General features: G+C 41.4%; 1 protein-coding gene across 1 annotated transcript in view; it reads left to right on the top strand.

Moving 5' to 3' along the window:
- PRELP (proline and arginine rich end leucine rich repeat protein) overlaps window positions 1-14,119 on the top strand; it is a 36,155-nt gene extending 22,036 nt beyond the window's left edge. The window contains exons 2-3 of the mRNA XM_060231403.1: window positions 8,294-9,240; window positions 13,307-14,119. Coding sequence (XP_060087386.1) covers window positions 8,310-9,240; window positions 13,307-13,482 — 1,107 coding nt within the window. The 5' untranslated portion in view covers window positions 8,294-8,309 and the 3' untranslated portion in view covers window positions 13,483-14,119. The remainder of the gene's footprint in view (window positions 1-8,293; window positions 9,241-13,306) is intronic.
- The last annotated feature ends 6,275 nt before the right edge of the window (window positions 14,120-20,394 follow it).

Here is a 20,394-nt window from a genome sequence, read left to right as displayed (position 1 = left end):
AATTAATCCCAAATACTTCCAGGATTTTGGGGACTTATTTTTCAGAATCCCAAGAAATCCTAGATATATTTGGGAGACCTTATTTTGGACTGGAAATATACAAACTAGTGAAAGCAATGAAAACATTTTGTTGACACAAATTGAATGACTGTTTTATGAACTAAATCCTGGTTTCACAGAAGAATAAGAATAAGAATTGTAGATTTATACCCCGTCCTTCTCTCTGAATCAGAGTCTCAGAGAGGCTTACAATCTCTTATATCTTCTCCCCCCACAACAGACACCATGTGAGGTGGGTGGGGCTGAGAGGGCTCTCACAGCAGCTGCCCTTTCAAGGACACCTCCTACAAGAGCTACAGCTAACCCAAAGCCATTCCAGCAGGTGCAAGTGGAGGAGTGGGGAATCAAACTCGGTTCTCCCAGATAAGAGTCCATGCACTTAACCACTACACCAGACTGGTTTAGATAAAAATATGGAGCAGAGGTCCATCAGTGGCTATTAGCCACAGTGTGACAGTGTGTGTATATGTGTGTGTGTGTGTGTGTATGTATGTATATATATATATATATATATATATATATATATATATATATATATATATAAATTTTTGCCACTGTATGACGTAGAGTGTTGGACTGGATGGGCCATTGGCCTGATCTAACATGGCTTCTCTTATGTCCTTAGACTGGCTCTCAAACCATAGCTGAAAAAAGCCATGGTTTCACATGACATCTGAACCAAGCCATTGACCTTTCTATGGCTACAAAAAAAAAATGTAATGGAATATGGATCTTAATGCCTTTCTTCTCAGCCCTACTCACAAATCTATCCTTATTTTGCTAGCTGCTGATTTTGAACATCTGAGACTACCTATTAGTCTACTTGCTACTTATTTACTGTCTTGTGAGGATAAATCAGCAAAGCAATATTTCTTCTGAACATATTCCAAACGTAAAAACAAGAGGAAAAAATGTCAAGTGATAGCTGGTTGATTTATTATTGTACAAAGCCCCTATGCATTTTGCTGTGCAGGCTACATCAGCAGGGATCTATTAAAAACATAATTTTATATTTAATACAAATAATAGAAGAACTCCTTAATAAAAAAAACCCAACTGTTTTTTTTTTAAAGAACATCCAATTTAAAAGACAATTTGGTTCATAGCAACACCTTTGTTCCCATGTACCATCCCAGGAACAGGTTTACCTCAAGGCCATTTTAAATGTGGGCATTGCAAGTGCTGTAACCTAACTCAAAATACGAAAAGTTTTAACAGTCTCTTTGACAAAAAAGAAAACATTTTAAACAACTACATAACATGTAATTCAAATACAGTTATATATGTCATCAAATATTTTTCTAATAAGATTTATGTAGAGAAGATTAAAGACTCGTACAAATTAAAGACTCATGTGACAGAACATAGGAGCAACATACTTCACAGAACAGTTGGTGCACCTTTGGTATAGCATTTTATGGAAGAACATGGACCTACTGATTTCATTTTGGGGGGTTTATATAGATTTTACCATTACAATGAAAAAGTCTTGTTTAAACAATGAGATGGGGTGGATTTTAAGGTTGCAGACTTTGGCCTGTTGTGGGTTAAATTCTAATCTGGGACTTCTGACCTTGCTCAGTTAATTTCTATACATTAAAAAAAACCTCTGCATCATTATCAGGGCCAGTGCATGGGAATCGGTGAGGTAGGTGGCCACCTGAGGTGCCACCTCACCGTGGGGGCAGAGGCAGGCGCCCCCTACCCATCCCCACTCACGCTGAGGGAGCTGGCTGGGCAGCGGCCACCCATGCACTTCTTCTTGCATCCTGACTAAGAATGCAGGAAAAAGCACCCGGGCAGCGGCTGGCCAGCCAGCTTCCTCTGAAGAGGCAGAGGGCTAGGCAAGGGGCAGCTGGGCAGTGACCACCTGCATGCTTCTTCTTGCATTCAGAATGCAGGAAAAAGCACATGGGCAGTCGCTGCCTAGCCATCTCCCTCTGAAGAGGCAGAGGGCTGGGCAAGGGGCAGGCCAGGTGATGATGTCACTTTTGACGTCATCGTGCCATGCGCACAAAGCGTGAGTGGTTAGCATCCTGGGGAGAGGGAGGGGGCGGCAGAACCCCTAGTGTCGGACCTGATCATTATCCACTAGTAAATGAACTTAATTGCTGTGGACAGTTACAGCACTAAGTGAATGCTCTGGTCAGCATTTGCTTCATATATTATATGTTTCTATTGTCTTGTTTCATGTCCAATGTATAGTTTTATTCATCTTATATTATATATTGAGTAATATGTATCAATTTTTGGAACTAATTTTGTTCCTGTCTTTTAAATCAGTATTATTATTTTTAATACTTTTGGAATAATTTTTATTAAGGGTTCCTCCTATTATTGGAATTAAATGTAAGATTATGTTTCTATACATTCCCACTGATGAAGCCTGCATAGCGAAACATATAGGGACTTTGTACAATAACAAATCAGTCAACTATCTCCTGGCATTTTTTTCCTTTTTGATCTGTTGGCATGTTGCTGGGTATAGCCCATTTTTTCTTCATCCTTACATATTCCAAAAATGCAATAAACTATTTTGACAGAACTTCTAATGGCTCCAAAGCCCCCTGCCCCATACTATTTGAGTCTCATAAATTAATTAGGCCCTGTTTGTTCATTTTCACAACTGGATATAAAAGACTGGGTGCAGATTTTGGTGCAGACACTTGGTGGCAGTGCTGTTAAAATATCTGCTTGTGCCAGTGTGAAATGCTGAGGTTCAAAACCATCAAGATTTTTCTGTGCTCAGTAGGAGGATGCTGAGAAGCCAAGCAAGTAACCTCGCCTACCTCATCACACTTAGCTAGGCAATATACATACTTTCCCCTTCCTCTCCATATGTCCCTAAGATCTGGATTCCCATTTTCCACTTTATATACATTGCGTCAGAGTGTTCCCAGCCCCAGATCCTTGTCACAGATTCTGCCTTGCTATGAATATAACAAGCTGGTTGTTGCAACATCAGTTGGGCACCAGAGAGGCCCAGTTTTTTTCTGTACACAGCTGTAATGATGGCAACCACTTTTTAAGACGCTAACCTCCTTGTCTGTGAGTACTTAAAATCATGGAAGGGGCCACATAGGCCGTCTGATCTAGTCCACCCCCCTGCTTAATGTAGGAACAACCTAAATTACCCCTGAGGAGTATTTGTTCAGCTGCTGTTTAAAGACTGTCAGTGAGAAGGAGCTCACCACTACCCTAGGTAGCCAATTCCACTATTGAACAACTCTTACTGTAATTTTTTTTTCCTAATAGCCAGCCAGTACCTTCCCAAGTGGAACAGCTCCCTGCCCTCCTCTAAGTGACAGCCCTTCGAATGTCCCCTCTGAATCTCCTCTTCTCCACATTGAACATCCCCAGTTCCCTCAGTCTTTCTTCATAGGGCTTGGTCTTCAGGCCCCTGATCATCCTCATTGCTCTCCTATGCACCCACTCCATTCTGTCCACATCTTTCTTAAAGTGAGGCCTCCAGAACTGCACACAATACTCTGGGAACAAGCAGTGTACTAGGACAACTTGTGATTTGGATGTTTTGCCTCGATACTCTCCAGGATACCAGACATCCAAACCACTTCTCCTTTCCTGCAGGTCACATTCTTTTGAAAATCTGGCCACAATTGGAGCTGTATTTTGCATTGTTTAAAAATCTGCCACTTATTTGGGTGCCTAAATTAAAATGCAGTGCTTTGGAAAATCTGCTGACAGGAATAGAATGGAAAAAGTGAAAATGTTTAATTCCATAACCTGAATGGTAACGGATGGCCAGCAAAATTCAGACTGTTATTTCTAGTAGAGCTGCAGTTTCCATTTATATAGAATCACAATGTAGCAAATCAAAAAGGGTCACCAAAATATTTGGTCTGAAAATCTGTAAAACATAGAGATGATATCATCCTTCCATGATGTACAAGTTAACCCAGTCTCATCAAATATGTCTTAGAAGTTGCTCTGAGCATATGCAGGTGGGAGAATAAAGGTAATTTTCTTTTTGAGGCTTTCCACGTACCATCACTGTTTAGGCCAAAGTTTGTTTTAGATAAGGGACCCTTGATTAGATCCATCAATATTTTCCTTAACATTACAAAGCAGCAATGAGTGTGAGGGCAATTTGGATGGGGACAGCAGCACTGGTTGGGGGAGGTTAACCCATGCCCTTTTGTGCAATTTCACCTCTCAGTGAAACTCTTCTGTGCAGCAAGGGGTCATTTTGTAGAAAAAAAGGTGGTGGAGCTCATCCAGGGATTGTTATGCAGCTGCACCTACTATTCAATGGACAAGGTGGGAAGGAGGAGGTGGAACTGTCAGAAAGGTTCAGGAGCTGTGTTCCTGTGAGCTCCCACTGAATCCGAGGCCTGAAAAAGAACAAACTGCTGTCGCTCCTGCAGCTGTTTATGTTTTAAAAAATCAGAAGCAACCATGTAAAATTAAGTCTGTTTTTAGTTCTACCAAGTAAACAACAGGCTTTCTACTAGAGTTATGTTTATATAGACAGGAAAGAACCATGATGTTTTGCACAGGATTCAGACAAGTCAAGATGACAGGATAGAGAAGTGCTTCTCATCAGCTGGTATAAGTATTTTAAAATAATGTCAGGCTCTCATAATGTAGATGTGTGTGACTCTAATTTCCACTTTTTACAAGGAAAATCTTCTTTCTTTCCATCAGTGGGCATTCAAATTAGCCTTTGGGCAGGATGAAGACAGCCATTCACTTCACCTCTACCAGGAAGCTCCAGAAAACTCAGGTTGTCTGCAGTTTTCAAGGGCATTGCTGTATTGGTTGCAATTGGCTCATGTGTTATTCACAGCTGTGTCCATGAGAGGCTCACTTATATTTCTAAATGAAGTTTGACACTCTTGAGAATAAGAGCCTTTTCTAGATCATATTTTTTAAAAATGGTTTTATATTTAGTGTGACATTCTTGCTAACCCTGATGCAGCAGCTGTGGTGTAATATCTCAACAAATAAGGGAGAGGAAGGCAGCCTAGCTACAGGGAGTGGTCCCACTTTCTTCATTGTCTTTTCCTATTACGGGCACTCACTGGATGAATCAAACTGAACAAGGGGAAAACAGAAAGGGTAGTGAAATGAGGTGCATGAGTCTTTGCAAGTGTATCTGGTGCTGGTTTTTTTTTTTTTTTAATTCACGACTACATGAGCATACTCAACACTGTAACTGAGAAGATAACCAAGGTACAAGATGGGAGGATAATACCTGTGCTGAGCACAAATAAGCAGACAGGTAGCCAGAAAGACAAAATTAGCCTGCAAAGCAGCATCAACCTCCCACCACCAAGAAAGAGGCATCCATTGAGGAAGCATCTGCCAGTTATTCCTCAGGAGGTAGTGGGCTCTACTTCCTTGGAGGTTTTTAAACAGAGGCTAGATGGCCATCTGACAGCAATGAAGATCCTGTGAATTTAGGGGGAGGCGTTTGGGAGTTTCCTGCATTGTGTAGGGGGTTGGACTAGATGACCCTGGAGGCCCCTTCCAACTCTATGATTCTATGATTGAGATCCATACCGACTTCTTCCAGATAACAGCAGAACTCAGACTTATTTTTCTTTATTGCTGCCCACACTGCATCTCTGTAAACAAGAACAATTTCATGGATTGCTTAACATTACTTTGAGATATCTCAATTCAACACCCCCAGCACAAAAATCTCACTGGCTTATATCAGGGCAGTCACCCCTGGGCTCCAGGCCCTATCAGTGTTCTACACTCCTGTGGGACCAAAGACTGGGGATGGAAGTAATGCTGCACAACATCACACTGTCATTTTTGGTTTGTACTCAGAAGTGGCATCACAATCCTTTAGGCATTTTCCCCTCTCTATGGTAAAAACCATAGGTACCATAGAGATAAGTAAAAACCATAAAATAAGTGAATTCCTAAAATACCACCACATTACCTATGGGTACAAACCAGAAGTGTTATCACATAACATCACTCCCTGCCCCCAAATACTCCTGCTGGTTGCCAGCACTTGGTTGGCAACCCTAGTTACAACTTCTCAGTTTAACCAAACTTATAGAGCAGGGACCCATGTCTGCTCCCCATAGACTTGCCATCTCACCTTCTAGGCTGGGTATTCTCCAGTTGGTGGGCACTGTAATCCCATAATTTTGTAAATATTTTTGTATTAGAGGACCCTCATACTCTGAGCCTCTATACAGTAGTTTACTTAGCTTGTGCATAAATCCAGACTTGAAGTAATCACTATCATGGGCCATGGAAGAACATCTTTCAGTCATCAGCACCCATTGAAGAAGCATCTGCCAGTTATGCCATCCATTAACAGACTCCTTTTCTCCTACAAAAAGTAGTCACTTGACAGCTGTTACAACAATGTAGTCAAAACAGAATCACAAATGATGCAATGATTGCAGAGAAGCAGGGACATTTTTGCCACATTGTTGGACCTGCTTTCAAATAATATGAAATCATATGATTCATATCCTTTTGGAGAAAATAGGCAAGAAAACATTTCAGATCTCACATGGGCTGCACAAAACAGTGAAGGTATTACTACAAAATCAGTATACAAAGACCATTGGTGAGGTATTCTTTTAATATCAAATTTTTTGCCAGCAAGAAGTGTTATTACAAGAGGTGGCTGGTTAGATCTGCCATTGAATGAGCCTTTAATCATGGAGGGACAAGCATAACAATTTCTCACAGTGTAGAGTTTTACAGCTAGAGTAAAAGAGTGCAGCAAATTTTACAGCATCAGTTTGCCATCCATATAAGGTTTAAGAAGAGAAATATAATCATGTAGTGGGAAAACAAATGCACTGGTTGCATAATTGATACTGGCTCCAGTTAACTAAATGGTCAGGCCAGGTAAGTGTGCCATTGCTACAAGGTGCCCCTGGACTGTGGAAATGAAACTACCCAAATAGTTCATTTGATTCCCTAGGTAAGAGTTGTTCCTTGAAGACAGGTCAGAAGCTTTAATGGGTACAGAATGTGGCTGCCTGTCTGCTGACTGGGACTAGCTGCCTGAATATGACTTCCATTCAGATTTAGGGCTCAATTCAAAGTCCTTGTGCTTACCTTCACAACCTGAAGGTAAGGTTGCCAGGTCCAATTCAAGAAATACTTGGGGACTTTGCAGGTTGAGCCAGAAGACTTTGAGGGTGGAGCCAAGAGCAAGCACAATTGACAAGCACAATTTAACTCTGAAGGGAGCTCTGGCAATTACATTTAAAGGGACCACACATGTTTTAAATGCTTTCCCTCAATTGGAAATAATGGATAGGGGCACCTTCTTTAGGGGCTCATAGAATTGGACCCCCTGGTCCAATCTTTTTGAAACTTGGGGGGTGTTTTGAGAAGAGGCACTGGATGCTATGCTGAAAATAAATTTAGTGCCTCTATCTCAAAAAATGTCCCTCCCAGAGCCCCAGATACCTGCAGATCAATTTTCCATTATACACTATTGGAATCAATCTCCAAAAAGTATAATGGAGTGCCTAACAGACATTTCCCACCCCCACTTTCTGATAACTCTGAAGTGGGGTGAAGGCCTCCAAACCAGGGGATTTTCATTCCCCATCTGGAGATTGGCTACCTTACCTGACAGGCATATCTGAAGCGCTGCCTCTATATGAAACCATGTGCCTGCTTCAGTCAACCCAACATTTTCTCCCTATCTTTGCAGTGGGCATGCTCCAAAGTGTAATCTTTGCAGTGGGCATGCTCCACTGCTCCCCACTTGACAACTTTCTTCATCATGGCAACTTCCCTTTGGAATTGTTTTCTAAGACAGATAGTCCAAGAGGCCCTTTCCTTTCAGGTCTTCCAGAAGGCCTGAAGATTGTTAGATTTGAAAAGACTTTCTGCTGAGGGCTTGGATTCTCCTTTCAAATTGTTGTGGAGAGAGGTACTTTTGCAGACAATTCCTGTTGTTTGATACATTGTTAGTTTGTTGTGAAAAACTGTTTTTAATTTTTGTGTTGTTATAAATAGCTCTGAGCTTTTAAGAACAGTGACATAAAACAATGTTTGAGTAAATAATATACATGGCTTTAGTGGGGAAAAAGTGTATAGCAACAATCTTATTTAGTGCCATTTTTTTAAAACAAAACAAAAACCAACAGCAGCTGTAGCACTTAGAGGTTGTTTGGTTGCACAAACAGGTGCCATAGATAAACAATGAAATGTTATGTCAAGGACACATTTACAGTCATAGATAATTTTATAATACTTCCTTTTTGTCTTCTCCCAGAGAAACTTTATAGACCATGAAGGTGGTTGCCAGGCTGATTTTCCCACTGATACTTGTTCTACTCTGTGAAGTAAATGGGCAGAGGCGCAGACCTCCAAAGAAGCGTGTTACTCCTCCACCAATTGAACCAGTCGAACCTACAGATTTGCCTCCACCCTTGCCACCAGGACCCCCCTCCATTTTTCCAGACTGCCCTAGAGAATGCTTTTGCCCTCCAGATTTCCCTTCAGCCTTGTACTGTGACAGCCGCAACCTGAGGAAAGTGCCTATCATTCCATTCAGGATCCATTACCTCTACCTTCAGAACAACTTCATTGAAGAGCTTCCTGAGGAATCTTTCAAAAATGCCACAGAGCTGAGGTGGATCAATCTGGACAACAATCGTATCAAGAAGGTAGACAAGCGGGTATTAGACAAGTTGGAGAACCTTGTCTTCTTGTACATGGAGAAGAACCATCTTAAGGAAATCCCCAGCAATCTGCCTCCAAATCTGGAACAGCTTCGGCTGAGCAGAAACCGAATCTCCAAGATAGCCTCTGGTGCCTTCAACAAGCTGGAACACCTCATTCTTCTTGATCTCCACAATAATGAACTGAATGATGCAGTCTTCAACAAGAACACTTTCAAGGGGCTCAAGAATCTTATGCAGCTCAACTTAGCTCGCAACATACTAAAGAAGATGCCACCTGGAATTCCCACTGCTGTCCATCAGCTCTTCCTAGATAAGAACAACATTACTGACATCCCCAACAATTACTTCAAGGACTTTCCCAACTTGGCATTCCTTAGGCTTAATTACAATGGCCTCACTGACAAAGGGCTACCCAAGAACTCTTTCAATATCACTAATTTGCTGGTCTTGCATCTGGCACACAACCAGCTTACCAACATCCCTTACATCAGTCCCAAGTTGGAGCATCTCTACTTGAATGATAACTCAATTGAAAGTGAGTCTGTGCAGTATGAAAAATGGTTAGGTCTACAGGAAATCATATTTTGTTTGTTTGCGGGAGGAGACTAACTTGTTAAGAGCCGCCTTATTGTTGGTGGTTCAGTGTTTATTATCAAAAACCAAAAGAATACTGCTTGTATTGAAGCATCAAATTGACATAAATGATGAGTAGTCTAGTCTCTTGTCCTACTTTTGGAAGCCTCTCAAAATTTCATTTCTAGCTCTTCTCCAATTTATAACTTCTGATGGAAAACTCTGAAAAGTAGAGGCCTTCCTATATTTCATTAATTGGGAAGCATGCATGTAGAGCAGAATGACTATAACCTTTATTTGCAGGTGCATGTATGGTCTAGGAATAATGTATGAAATCTAGAGGTGGAGGTCTCTCCTGTAATTCTAGTGGTTCTTTGTGCAGTTTCAGCAAAGCAATATTCATTTCACAGGATAGATGTCATCTGACAAAATGCATAGGCAGAGCTGTGGGAAAAAGAAAAAATCCATTTCTGCCCCCAGATGTTTGTACTGCTGGAGCTTCCACCACCTGCTGCCTTAATTGAAAACATCTGCAGGGGAGCAAGAATGCAGTATTTCTTCCAGAAATTTTTATTAAGAAAAGGAAACAGTCACAACACTTAAAGATAGGTCCAAGCATACAGTATTTTTCATTATGTGTTAACATTTCAAAAGAGGTTAAACCTCCAGAAGAGCAGCAGATAGACCCTGAAGCTTACATAAGGATGGCATCGAAGAATATAGAAACTCATCTGAGTAACTTTATGCACATCTGGCATTTCAAGGCAAGAGCATTCCTTTGGAATGAGGACAGCTCATTGATACAATATTGATAATTCTAAAATTGAACTGCACACAGGCAGAATCCCAGACAAATAATGCTTCCTTTAAAATGATACAGCTTTGTTTTAAATGCATCATTTAGATTCACTTAGGCCTTTGAGATTCAAATTGAAGGTCATTCTAAGGTCACACTGTGAATCTTTTCTCTGCCAGTAAAAAAGCAGGAGACCTAGTACAAGTGGAAACTGTGAGGCCAAGATTTATTTGGACTGTTTCCTTACTAAAGCTGCAAGATTCAAAATGATCATTAACTCTCCTACAACTTATTTTATTTATTTATTCTTTACATTTATATCCCACCCTCCCCGCCAAAGCATGTTAATGATAGAAATATTTCAGTGGGCGACCTTAAAGTTTTTAAGTTTCTTAGGCGATTTTCAGAGTTGAGACTTCAAGGATTTAACATTTCTTTTGGATGTTTTGCACATGTTTCAGTGCATCAGTGATTCCATCTGTACAGTTAAGTTAAAAGCATTTCCTCACAGCAAAAGCATGATGTATGTGGGTGCATACCTAACTGACTGGAAATGGGAAGACTTCAGTTATTTCAGTTAGAGGGCACTCCAGCAAAGAAGCCACTTACATGGCATGTCCAGGGCCGGCCCTGCCACTTGGCAAACTAGGTGATTACTTAGGGCACCGGCCTTCTGGAAGTGCCCCCCTTGTGACTTGGTGATGTTATCAGTATGAGGGGTGAGGGCAGAAGTTAGCCTTGCCTAGGGTGCCAGACAGTCCAGGGCTAGCCCTGGGCATGCCAGCATAGGCCTATCTAGCCTGAGTTGTCCAGCTGGAGACAGCATCTTAGCTTGCAAAATCTTCTGATTCCCTGATCATACAGATATGATTGATGTATATGAAAAGGAGGGATAACTACAATATTATCTGATCCAAAACATTTTCAGCTATCACTGGATCTACCAGGAAAGCAATGGCCATCTCAAAAGCACAGAGCTCCTCTTTACAGATTCATACTGAAGCAAGAGTACTTGCCTCTTGTCCATTTCCAGCTTTTCTTACTTGTCACTAGAGCAGGGAGGAGAGTTTATTCATTTAAGATTGGGTTGCTTTGTTAGTTTGAGGCTGAGTTTGTGAAATCTTAGTATGATCAGGTGATTTGATCTTGTGCTATTGCAGTACAATCCTAAGGAGCATTGCATCCTTCTATGTCCACCAAATGCTTAGAAGGGTGAAACTCTGCTTAGGACTGAACTGTAAGTCTATCTGATCTGTGGTTTCAGTGTTGTAAGCTTTCATGGTAAGCCCATGGGGGATGAAACTCTGCATGCAGCTAATAAGGAAATGGCTGAACAGAATACCAGTTAGGACATGGAAGATGTATGGTCTGTGAAACTGCAAATGGGGTGCACTATGCTGGTCACCTGATGTATGACTTGGGTGGAGACGATTTGCAGCTTAAGCTGAGATACTTCCTGTAGGCAGAAAATTCTTGAATAAGGAATGAGATAAAAAATACAGCTAGATAAATATATAGTGTGCATGTGGCTTGATTACGGAACTCTTACTATTAAGGCTTATCATGCCTATAGTTCTTACAACAAGCACATATTTTATAGTGCTTTTTGAAAGAACCAGGGCAGAGAGGTAAGTAGAAGTTTTTTACCATCCGAACTGGCTCCTTCAAAAGTAAATAAATAAAAACCCCATTCCAAATGGAGAGGGCTTTAACATTGGTTACAAAACCCCAAAAATATCTTCTGAGTATATACAGAACAAAATAGTTAAGCATGAACAGGGGAAAAAAATTAAATCTGCAATAGTGATGCAATAACTATTGTAATATTGTGGTGATATAAATTTAAGCCACTTCAACCAGGACTCTGAAGAGGTGGCATAGTAATATCCTAAATAAATATATTGATTCATTAATAATAGAAAAAATAGTTTAATGATTAGCTGTCAGAATCACCTGGCAATCAAACACAAAATAAAAAGAAGGCTTCATTTCAAACATGATAGTTTTGGGTTGAATCCTGTCTGAATTCCATGCATGGAAGTGTGACTTCCCTGCCTCCCCTTCCTACTGCATCCTGAAATCCCCCTCAGTGTTGCTCCATAAAATGTTGCTCCATGAAATCTATCTGGATCCAGAAATACACTTAGGAAAGACATGATATCATGTATCTGAAGCTGCTGAAGAATTTAGCAACAAGTGAAGTAAAGGAGTTGCCAGCACCAGATTAGGCAATCCCTGGTGATTTTGGGGTGTAGCCTAGGGAAGGCAAGGTTTGGAGGGGAAGGGGCTTTAGCAGGGTATAATGCCATATAGTCTGACTCCTGCCTCCAAAGCAGCCATTTTGTCCAGGGGAACTGATTTCAGTCATCTGGAGATCAGTTGTAATACTGGGAGAACTCCAAACCCCACCTGGTGGTTGGCAACTCTATGAAGTAATATCTCAAATGGGGTCTTTCACGTGAAAATAATGGTGGCTACTTGATTTCAGACTTCCCTACCCCTTTTGGAATAGTCTGCCAGGAAATTCCACTAGAATATTTAATTATAGCACATCCAAGGCTGAGTAACAGACAGAAAGTGGAATAGGTGATCTTTCATTGTCTAAACTCATCCCAAACTACTTTTCTGGCTCCTGGGGTAGGAATTTTCTAAACAGACTTGGTCAGGCCTTAGAAACCTTGTCATGTCCAGGGCAACCTCATAAAGTAGCCCACAATATCCCTATTTTTAATAAATAAGGATTATAGTCTTAATTAGCTCAAGGTCACTGGCTTTGTTATGAATAACAAGACTTCCACATGCTTTCCATCAACTAACAAATAATAATAAAAACATTGTTGTAGCTGAACAACTCTATCGTGGTGTGGGAATATAATTCAATTGGTTCCAAATTCCTTCTGTGTCATTTATATAGATGTATTTCTAGATGTTAGCATATTGCAGGAGTTGAGAAATGTACTAGGAAGGCTCCTAGGATGGGAGTTTCCTAAATAGAATTGGTCCTGGAGCCCATTTCTCAAGTTAGCTAAAAGTTTCTTACATTGTTTTGCATTGATAGATAATAGAGCTTGAAGTCAAAAGGGGTTGACGTCATAGAGCTTGAAGTCAAAAGGGGTTGTTGCAGTAACATAGCCTGATTTTTAAAAATAACCCTGGAAGTTGAACTCCACATGGTAAAAAGAAAACTGCAGGTTTTCCAAATCTAATGTTTTGCTTTCTTTTCCTCCCTTAGCTATCAATGGAACTGAGATATGCCCCACTTCTCTGTTCACTTTCCAAGAACTGTCCTCAGATCTTGACAACGTGCCCCATCTTCGGTACCTACGCCTAGATGGCAACCACCTGAAGCCCCCCATCCCTTTGGACCTGATGATGTGTTTCCGACTGTTGCAGTCTGTTATTTTCTGAGCCTTGTAGCAATCGCCACTCTCCCAGGACTTTGGCTTTGCGCATTGACTTGATTCCAGTCTATGTTAGACATGGGGAATATATCCTATCACTTCTCCCTGACCGTTCCTCCCTACTGCCTTCTCTTTTCTGCTCCATCCTGTTTCCTATTCTTTTGGCTGCACTAATCTTTCATTTTCATTGCAGCCCCTTCCCTATTCAGCATCTTATGAATGTCCTTAAAAATGTTGCATGTCATGTATCCACAAAATAGCCATAAGTTACAGTAAAACAGGTATCTCCTATCCTTAACTTATATCAAATGTAGAGATGGGAGTATGCACAGCATTTGCAGCATTTGTGATATTGCCTAGCTGTCTTGAGCTTTACAGAGTTATTGCCTCTCCACTATGACAACAAAAACAAGCTTATAAAAGAGGTTATATTTTGCATAATTCTCTGAGAGAAAACACAACTGTAATTTCAGTGTGCCATTTGACTAATAATGACGTTGAGAAAAGGAATAGTCAGACATTAGGTGGCAAGTGTAAGTGTAGCCTAGGTAGAAACTCTGCCCTGCATGAAGTACTATTGAGTGCATAAATCCTATGGTGGCATGTAAGGTATATTGTAAATACAATGGAAAGAGATTAGGAATCTCCCTGTTTTTGCTCTTTGGCATGGTACAGATGATGATGCTACAACAAAACTGCAGGGATGTACTGAATTAATTAATGAGAGCTCTGGCACCCAGGGCTTGAAAAGCAGTGTGTCAATGGGAAATTGTTGCCCATCCTGAGTTCCTGCAGCCGAGTTCCAGAGTCATTGTGAGGCTGAGACTCATTTTGCATCTTCAGTACTTAACAGCTTGCTTGAAATGAAGTATTAGAGAGAATCTGACTCTAGATGATGGTGTTCCAATGTTGCATTTTTCTTCTGAATAACCTGTCCAGAATACATCATGAACAGCTGGTACAATTCTATACCTATAATGGGTTTTTAGCATTCTATTTTTTTTGAATGAGCAATACCTTACTATGGTCACACTCTCCTCAGAAGTTTCTGTGTGGAAGTCAAAGGAAAGCATCTCCAGTTACTCAAGGCATGGCTCCTTGAAGTGTTCAAACAAGATGTGCTGGGTCAGTGAAAGTGGAAGAATATCCCAGGTTCACTTCTTGATATCTACAGTTAAAGGAGCAGCTGCTGTGAAAGACTCCTCTTCTTAAGTAAGAGGAACAACAGAATGTAAAAATTTACTTGAAAAGAGACATCTTCTAAGGGGTGACCTGCCTCACCTAATCTCAATTAGCAGCAGCAATCAGCAAAGACATCAACAGGATCCACATATGGCTAATTTACAAGGATTTATAAATTCCTTCACTGTGGAGTTGTATGGAAGTATACACTTGAATCAGTTCCTTCATTATGCTTTGTTTTTCATAATCTTTTATTTCCTTATGTGCTGTCCTTTGTTTTGCAAACCTACAAAGAGCAACAAGGAATAAGAATGTTCCATAAGAAGGCCATGAAGTATAAACCAAACCAGCTGCCTTGGACATCTCTGGCTCAACATGTTGGTCTCTTTCTCAGGATCTAATGCTTATGTTATATAAAACAATGGCCAGAACAACACAATTTTTTAAAATGTAATGTGGTTTTCATGACATTAATTATATCACACCTTGACACGTGTATATATGAAGCTGCCTTGAGGCAGAACTGAGTGAGGAAAATAATGTCCAGAGGAATGGCCATATAGCCTGGTGCAACAGCAACAACAAAATCTTCTGGCATCTTAAAGATTTATTGCAGCATGACCTTTTATGGACTAAAGCTCAGTTAATCATTTCTGCAGTACTAAGAACTTTAATGAACTTCTGCTGACTCAGAAGAGATGAGGATTTGGTTTGTTGGTCTTTCTCAGTTTTGGGGGTGGGGTTGGATTTGAAGGTGCTGTTACCTTCTCTGAGGAATGTGAAATCCAAAGACAATACCATGTCACTTAGTTTCTTGTAAAAAGAGAGGACTAGAGAATGATAGTGCCCTTGTTAATTAGTTTTAAGCAGAACTTAATGAAATCAAATAGTTCTGTAGCAGGAAACCAAATATTTAACTGTGCACCTTGCGCCAATGCGCAGTTGTTTATCCCTCTGTTTTTCCTATTCAAATTACAAAACCGGCTCCATACTGCTTCTCTGTCACTTCTCTTAGCCATGAGGGCATCACATTCCTATTGGTGTTCTATTCCAATGGCTGGAGAGAGATTCTCAGCTAACTGGGAAATATAAAAGAGCATTATGAATATATTTAAAACTCTGACCATTCATCAATTTGACTTGCACAGTAATTCACAATACCACCCTAAGCAAAGCTACCCTCTTCTATATCTAATGAAGTCAATAGGCTTAGAAGAGAGCAACTCTTCTTAGGATTTCACTGTAAGGTAGCAATGTGTTTTCTCTTCCACTAGGAGGGTAAATACATAACTAGACTCTCTTTGATTTGAAGTTTCCTACCATCTTTCTACAAGTGAAATGGTAAACAAATAAATCTGTGAAAGGCTGGTTTGACTTTAAAGTTTTTTGTGCTTGTCTATTTCCCTTAAAGTCTCTAGAACAAATTTCTTGCTGTATTTTCCTCTTCATCCTTCTCCTTTTCGCATTAAAGTTCAAAAGTATTTCATTCTTACAATCCTGCATGATCCCACCCCCCCTGCTTCTCCTTTTGTCTTTTGTATTTGGCTGAACTAAACCAACACTGATGTCAACCATTCTAAAAGTCAACAAAGCTTTGTAAGAAACAAAAATATGCAACCTATTCTCTTCCCTCTTGCTATCTCAACTACCCTCTTCAAACCACTGCTTGGGTTGGATGGGGCTTTGATCCATAACCTATGGAAATCAAGAGAGGATTCTGGATTATACCCCTAATGACCAAACAACCTCAGTCCATTGGACACACTTCCAGATAAAACTCAGCATATCCCATGGTACCCATGTTGGGGTTGGGCATGCTTGGGATCACTTATTTTAATGTAATTTAGGCATGAAACTTGCTTTTAATTTAATCTATCTATATATCTAGAGGGCCCTTTTTGGTCTTCTGTTGCACCAGTGTTGAATTACTCTGGATTTATGCTATCTGGAATGTTGTTTGCTGGGTTCTTTTTAATATTCTATTAAATTTGTTCTGTAAACTTCTGTTTTGTTTGCTTTTTTTTAAAAAAAAATCTCAGAATGTTTGCATTTTTTTACTTTGTAGGGTATTCTCTCCCACACACCTTGATTTTGTCCTGTGCTTTGCCCCGGGGTGTGTGTGAACAGGGCCGTAGCCAAGATTTTGTGTTTGGTGGGGCCCACAGCAGGATTTGTTGTTTTGGGGGGCTGGGGGGGGGGGCACCTGGTTTGGTGGCCCTGGGATCTCAGCGCTGTAAACTGCCTTGAGTTCCACAAGCCAACCCCTCTCCCTTTGCAAAAAGACCAGCAGCAATGCTACTACTTGTGAAGAATGGCGGTGAGCAAAGGGCCCTCCAATGGAGGGGCCCTACAGCTGGAAAGGGGATTTGAAAGGATGGGCCTGGCCTCCCCTGGGCCCCACTATAGCTATGGACCTGAGTGTCATGGGTGCTGGTGGCCCTGCAGAAGAAGCCGAGCCTGCAGAAGAAACTGTGCTCCTGCCACCTGCACCAGTGCCCCTGCCTCCTGCTGGAGAAGATCCAAGCCCCCCTGCCTCGCCCTCTCGGGTGGCTCGTGTGCGTGACCGCCTTCGTCAGGACCTCAGGGATCGGAGGAGGGCGGCACGCTCATGAGCAAGACGCTCCCTGAGCCCTGAGTTTTGAAAGGATTCTGGCCCTTCTAGGAGTGAGGGTGCTTGAGTCTCAGCAGGATCCTGGCTGCCCTCTGAGTCAGCAATTAGCCCAAATGGGCAACAGACAGCAGAGGGCTATATAGCTGTGGGCTTTGAGAGAAGGCTTTGTGGAAGCAAGTAGTCACTTACCTGATGTTCTAGCATCCACTTTGGCTTCTGACTTTGGCTTCTGGACCCCCTGACTCTGGCATTGACTTCTGGACCCCCTGACTTCGGCTTCTGAACCTCTGACCTGTGATACCTGGACTGTGATTCGGTTTTGGCGCTTTGGACCCTCCTTGCTACCCAGCTACAGACCTTGGACTGCCCCTGGACTTCGCCTGGCCTGGCCCCAGCCCGTGACACTGTGTGTGAATATCCTAGAAAGGTTACCCTTTTGTCCATTCGGTCAGCTTTAAAAGCTGCAGAAATTTGCTGGGTGAAACTTTTCTGTTCATCGTGCTGTTGTTGCAGACACAAGAGCTCTGCCAGTTGTGGCCATCTGGCCTAAGAATAGAGTATGAGATTTTGTGTGAGTGAGTGAAAGTGAGAGGTGTGGGGCAGAAAGCGATTGTTGGAAGGATATAGCAGTAATGGTAGTTATGTTATTGTGAACTTGCCACCTTTTTACTAGTCCTGCTTTTAACAGCTGTCACACCAAAATTAAGTTCCTCCTGGCTTGTAAATATTTAAAAAGATGGAAGAAGTTCACTGGCTAAATATCTGCATGACAGGTTGCTTTTAAAGGCATGGGAAATACAGCCAGTAAAAACCTGCAAGTCCAAACTAAGAATCCTTTATTTCCTGCTTTACAGGAAAACTGCAGAAAAGCTTGCATGACCTTCATATAAATTGAAGCTAACTCATTAATTGCAGTACAATTATTCTCTGCTATCTTTGACAGCAATTTCCCAGTGTTTCAACCAAGGAAAAATATTAAAAATAGCTGTCAAAAGACTTTATACCAAACAAGGATCTGACCAAACTAATTTCATTTCTTATTTGCCTATAATGCCTATGCCTATGGTTCTCTAGCTACTGTGGAAGTTATCATTTCCAAATATATTTTCCAGCTAGTGTACTATGGAGATTAACTCCACTAAAATGGTTATGATACTTCCACAAAAACTGAATCTTGTTACATGCTTACATCAAACTACAGTGATTGTTGGCACAGGGCTCAGTAAGAAGTCTTTTGGAGGTCAACAAAACACACAACACACTTTCTTGAAATTAAAAACCAGGCCACAGCTTTTATTGGTTACACACTAAGGAGTATTGGTGCAGCATGGGGGTGGATCAAAGAGCATCAACTGGCTCGCTGGCCACTCAATGAATATGTCCCCCAGCCTGCCTGCTGGGGAAAATCTGGGAGTGACAAATATTACTGGTATCACAAGGGCGGCTGCCTCATGCGTGGTACCAATTTGCCACATGGGGTGAGCCTGGGCAAAACCCCCAAGCTGGCCCTACCATGTTGTGGCTCAAACCCCCAGACCTCTTAAGGGGGTCCCCCAAAAGGGGGGGAGGCAGACACGCAGGCCCATCTCCCTCCAAAAAGATGCACCATGATGCACAAAACTGCCAGCTGTGACAGAAGAACAATATAACATGGAAATTAATCCATAACACAGGAAGGGGGGGTGGGGATCCAACAAAAAGCATGCTGACAAAAACACCTGGCCGTGCTGCTTAAATTACCTCGAGCAGGCTCGACATCATCAGGACGCAGAGCCTGCTAGAATCCAAATGGACCAGTCCTGCTGCCCCCAGCTTTGCTGACCTGGAACCAGCAACCTCGCTTGCCTGAGGCTCCCGCTTCTGCTGACTGCCCAGCCCACCTTTCAGGTTAGTCTCGGCTGTGTTTACTAGAAAGTTTTTATATTTTAAAAAAACAAACTTAATGCTGATGGGACATGAGTTCTATATAGGGCTCCAGCACAGAGTAAATCAAGCTGTACCCAGGAAAAAACGTTGTGGTCTGGGAATTCTGTTATATTTTCCAGCTTGATTGTAGCTTGAGGCAGGGTTCCAATAGCAGTTAGAACATGCATCTATGTTTGCAGAATATAAGTTTAATTTACTAGTATGCCAATGGACATATGCTACTGGCCAATTTATCCCCCTTCCTTTCTCTCCATTTCCAGGGCTGGCAAAATGGAACTAGAAAGAAACACAAAAATGCATAGCCTGTAAACTTTTTACAATGGATTAACTTCTTTTCATTCATTCCCTGCTATGAAATGCATAGAATCCATTTCATGGCTACAAGTAGAGGCAAGAAAAACAGAATGAGTCTCTTTGAAACCAGATGTGGCTTGGGTGCTCACCCTTATCAGAGAGTATTTCAGACTGCCCACAGACTGCAGTAGATATCATCACATTACTTCATGTCTCAGTGTACTTCTGCAGACACAAAAAGCAATAACTTGAAAAGGAATGGGCAGAAATGGTTGCTTTTTCTTCCTTTCTTTTCTTCTTTTTTTTTTTTGCTGTGGGGTGTTTTGCTTTTCCCTACTTTTCTTTCAAACTGACACGAGTACAGTTATCACTTCCCTGTTGCAAGCAGGCTGTTTATTTTGCTATTGGTGTTCTTTTAAAAAATTCTTACATGGGTGTCTGCTGAGAGAGGAAAGGAGGAGGCATCTGTGACATACACAAGCACTAGCCAATCAATGCTGTACCCATCCCTACTTTTTAAAAATAGGAGCTTTGTAAATTGATGGTTGGTCAATTGGCCCAGTATAAATCCAGCTTCTTTTTAAACTGAAGGAGAAAACAAGCAAACGACTGAAAAGATGCACTTTGGAAGCAGCCCAAACTTATGTATTTCTGGCATGACAATTCACCAACATTGATCAGAGTTTATAGTACCATCAGACAATACTAGTGTGCACTGAAATTTTATTCAATTTTGGGTTTTTTTGTTCATCAATACTTTCCTTCATTTTCTTTATTATAGTGATTTCTAGGGTTGTCAGCTCTGAGTTGGGAAATTCTGGGAGAAATGGGGCTGGAGCTGGGGCTTGGGGAGGGGTGGGACTTCAGTGGGCTACAATGCTGTACAGTCCATGCTCCAAAGCAGCC

Source organism: Heteronotia binoei, chromosome 2, assembly GCF_032191835.1.
Source record: "Heteronotia binoei isolate CCM8104 ecotype False Entrance Well chromosome 2, APGP_CSIRO_Hbin_v1, whole genome shotgun sequence".
In the NCBI taxonomy this organism is placed as follows: Eukaryota; Metazoa; Chordata; class Lepidosauria; order Squamata; family Gekkonidae; genus Heteronotia; species Heteronotia binoei.
The sequence above is the reverse complement of the archived record's forward strand: the minus strand, read 5'-3'. Positions and strand labels throughout refer to the sequence as shown.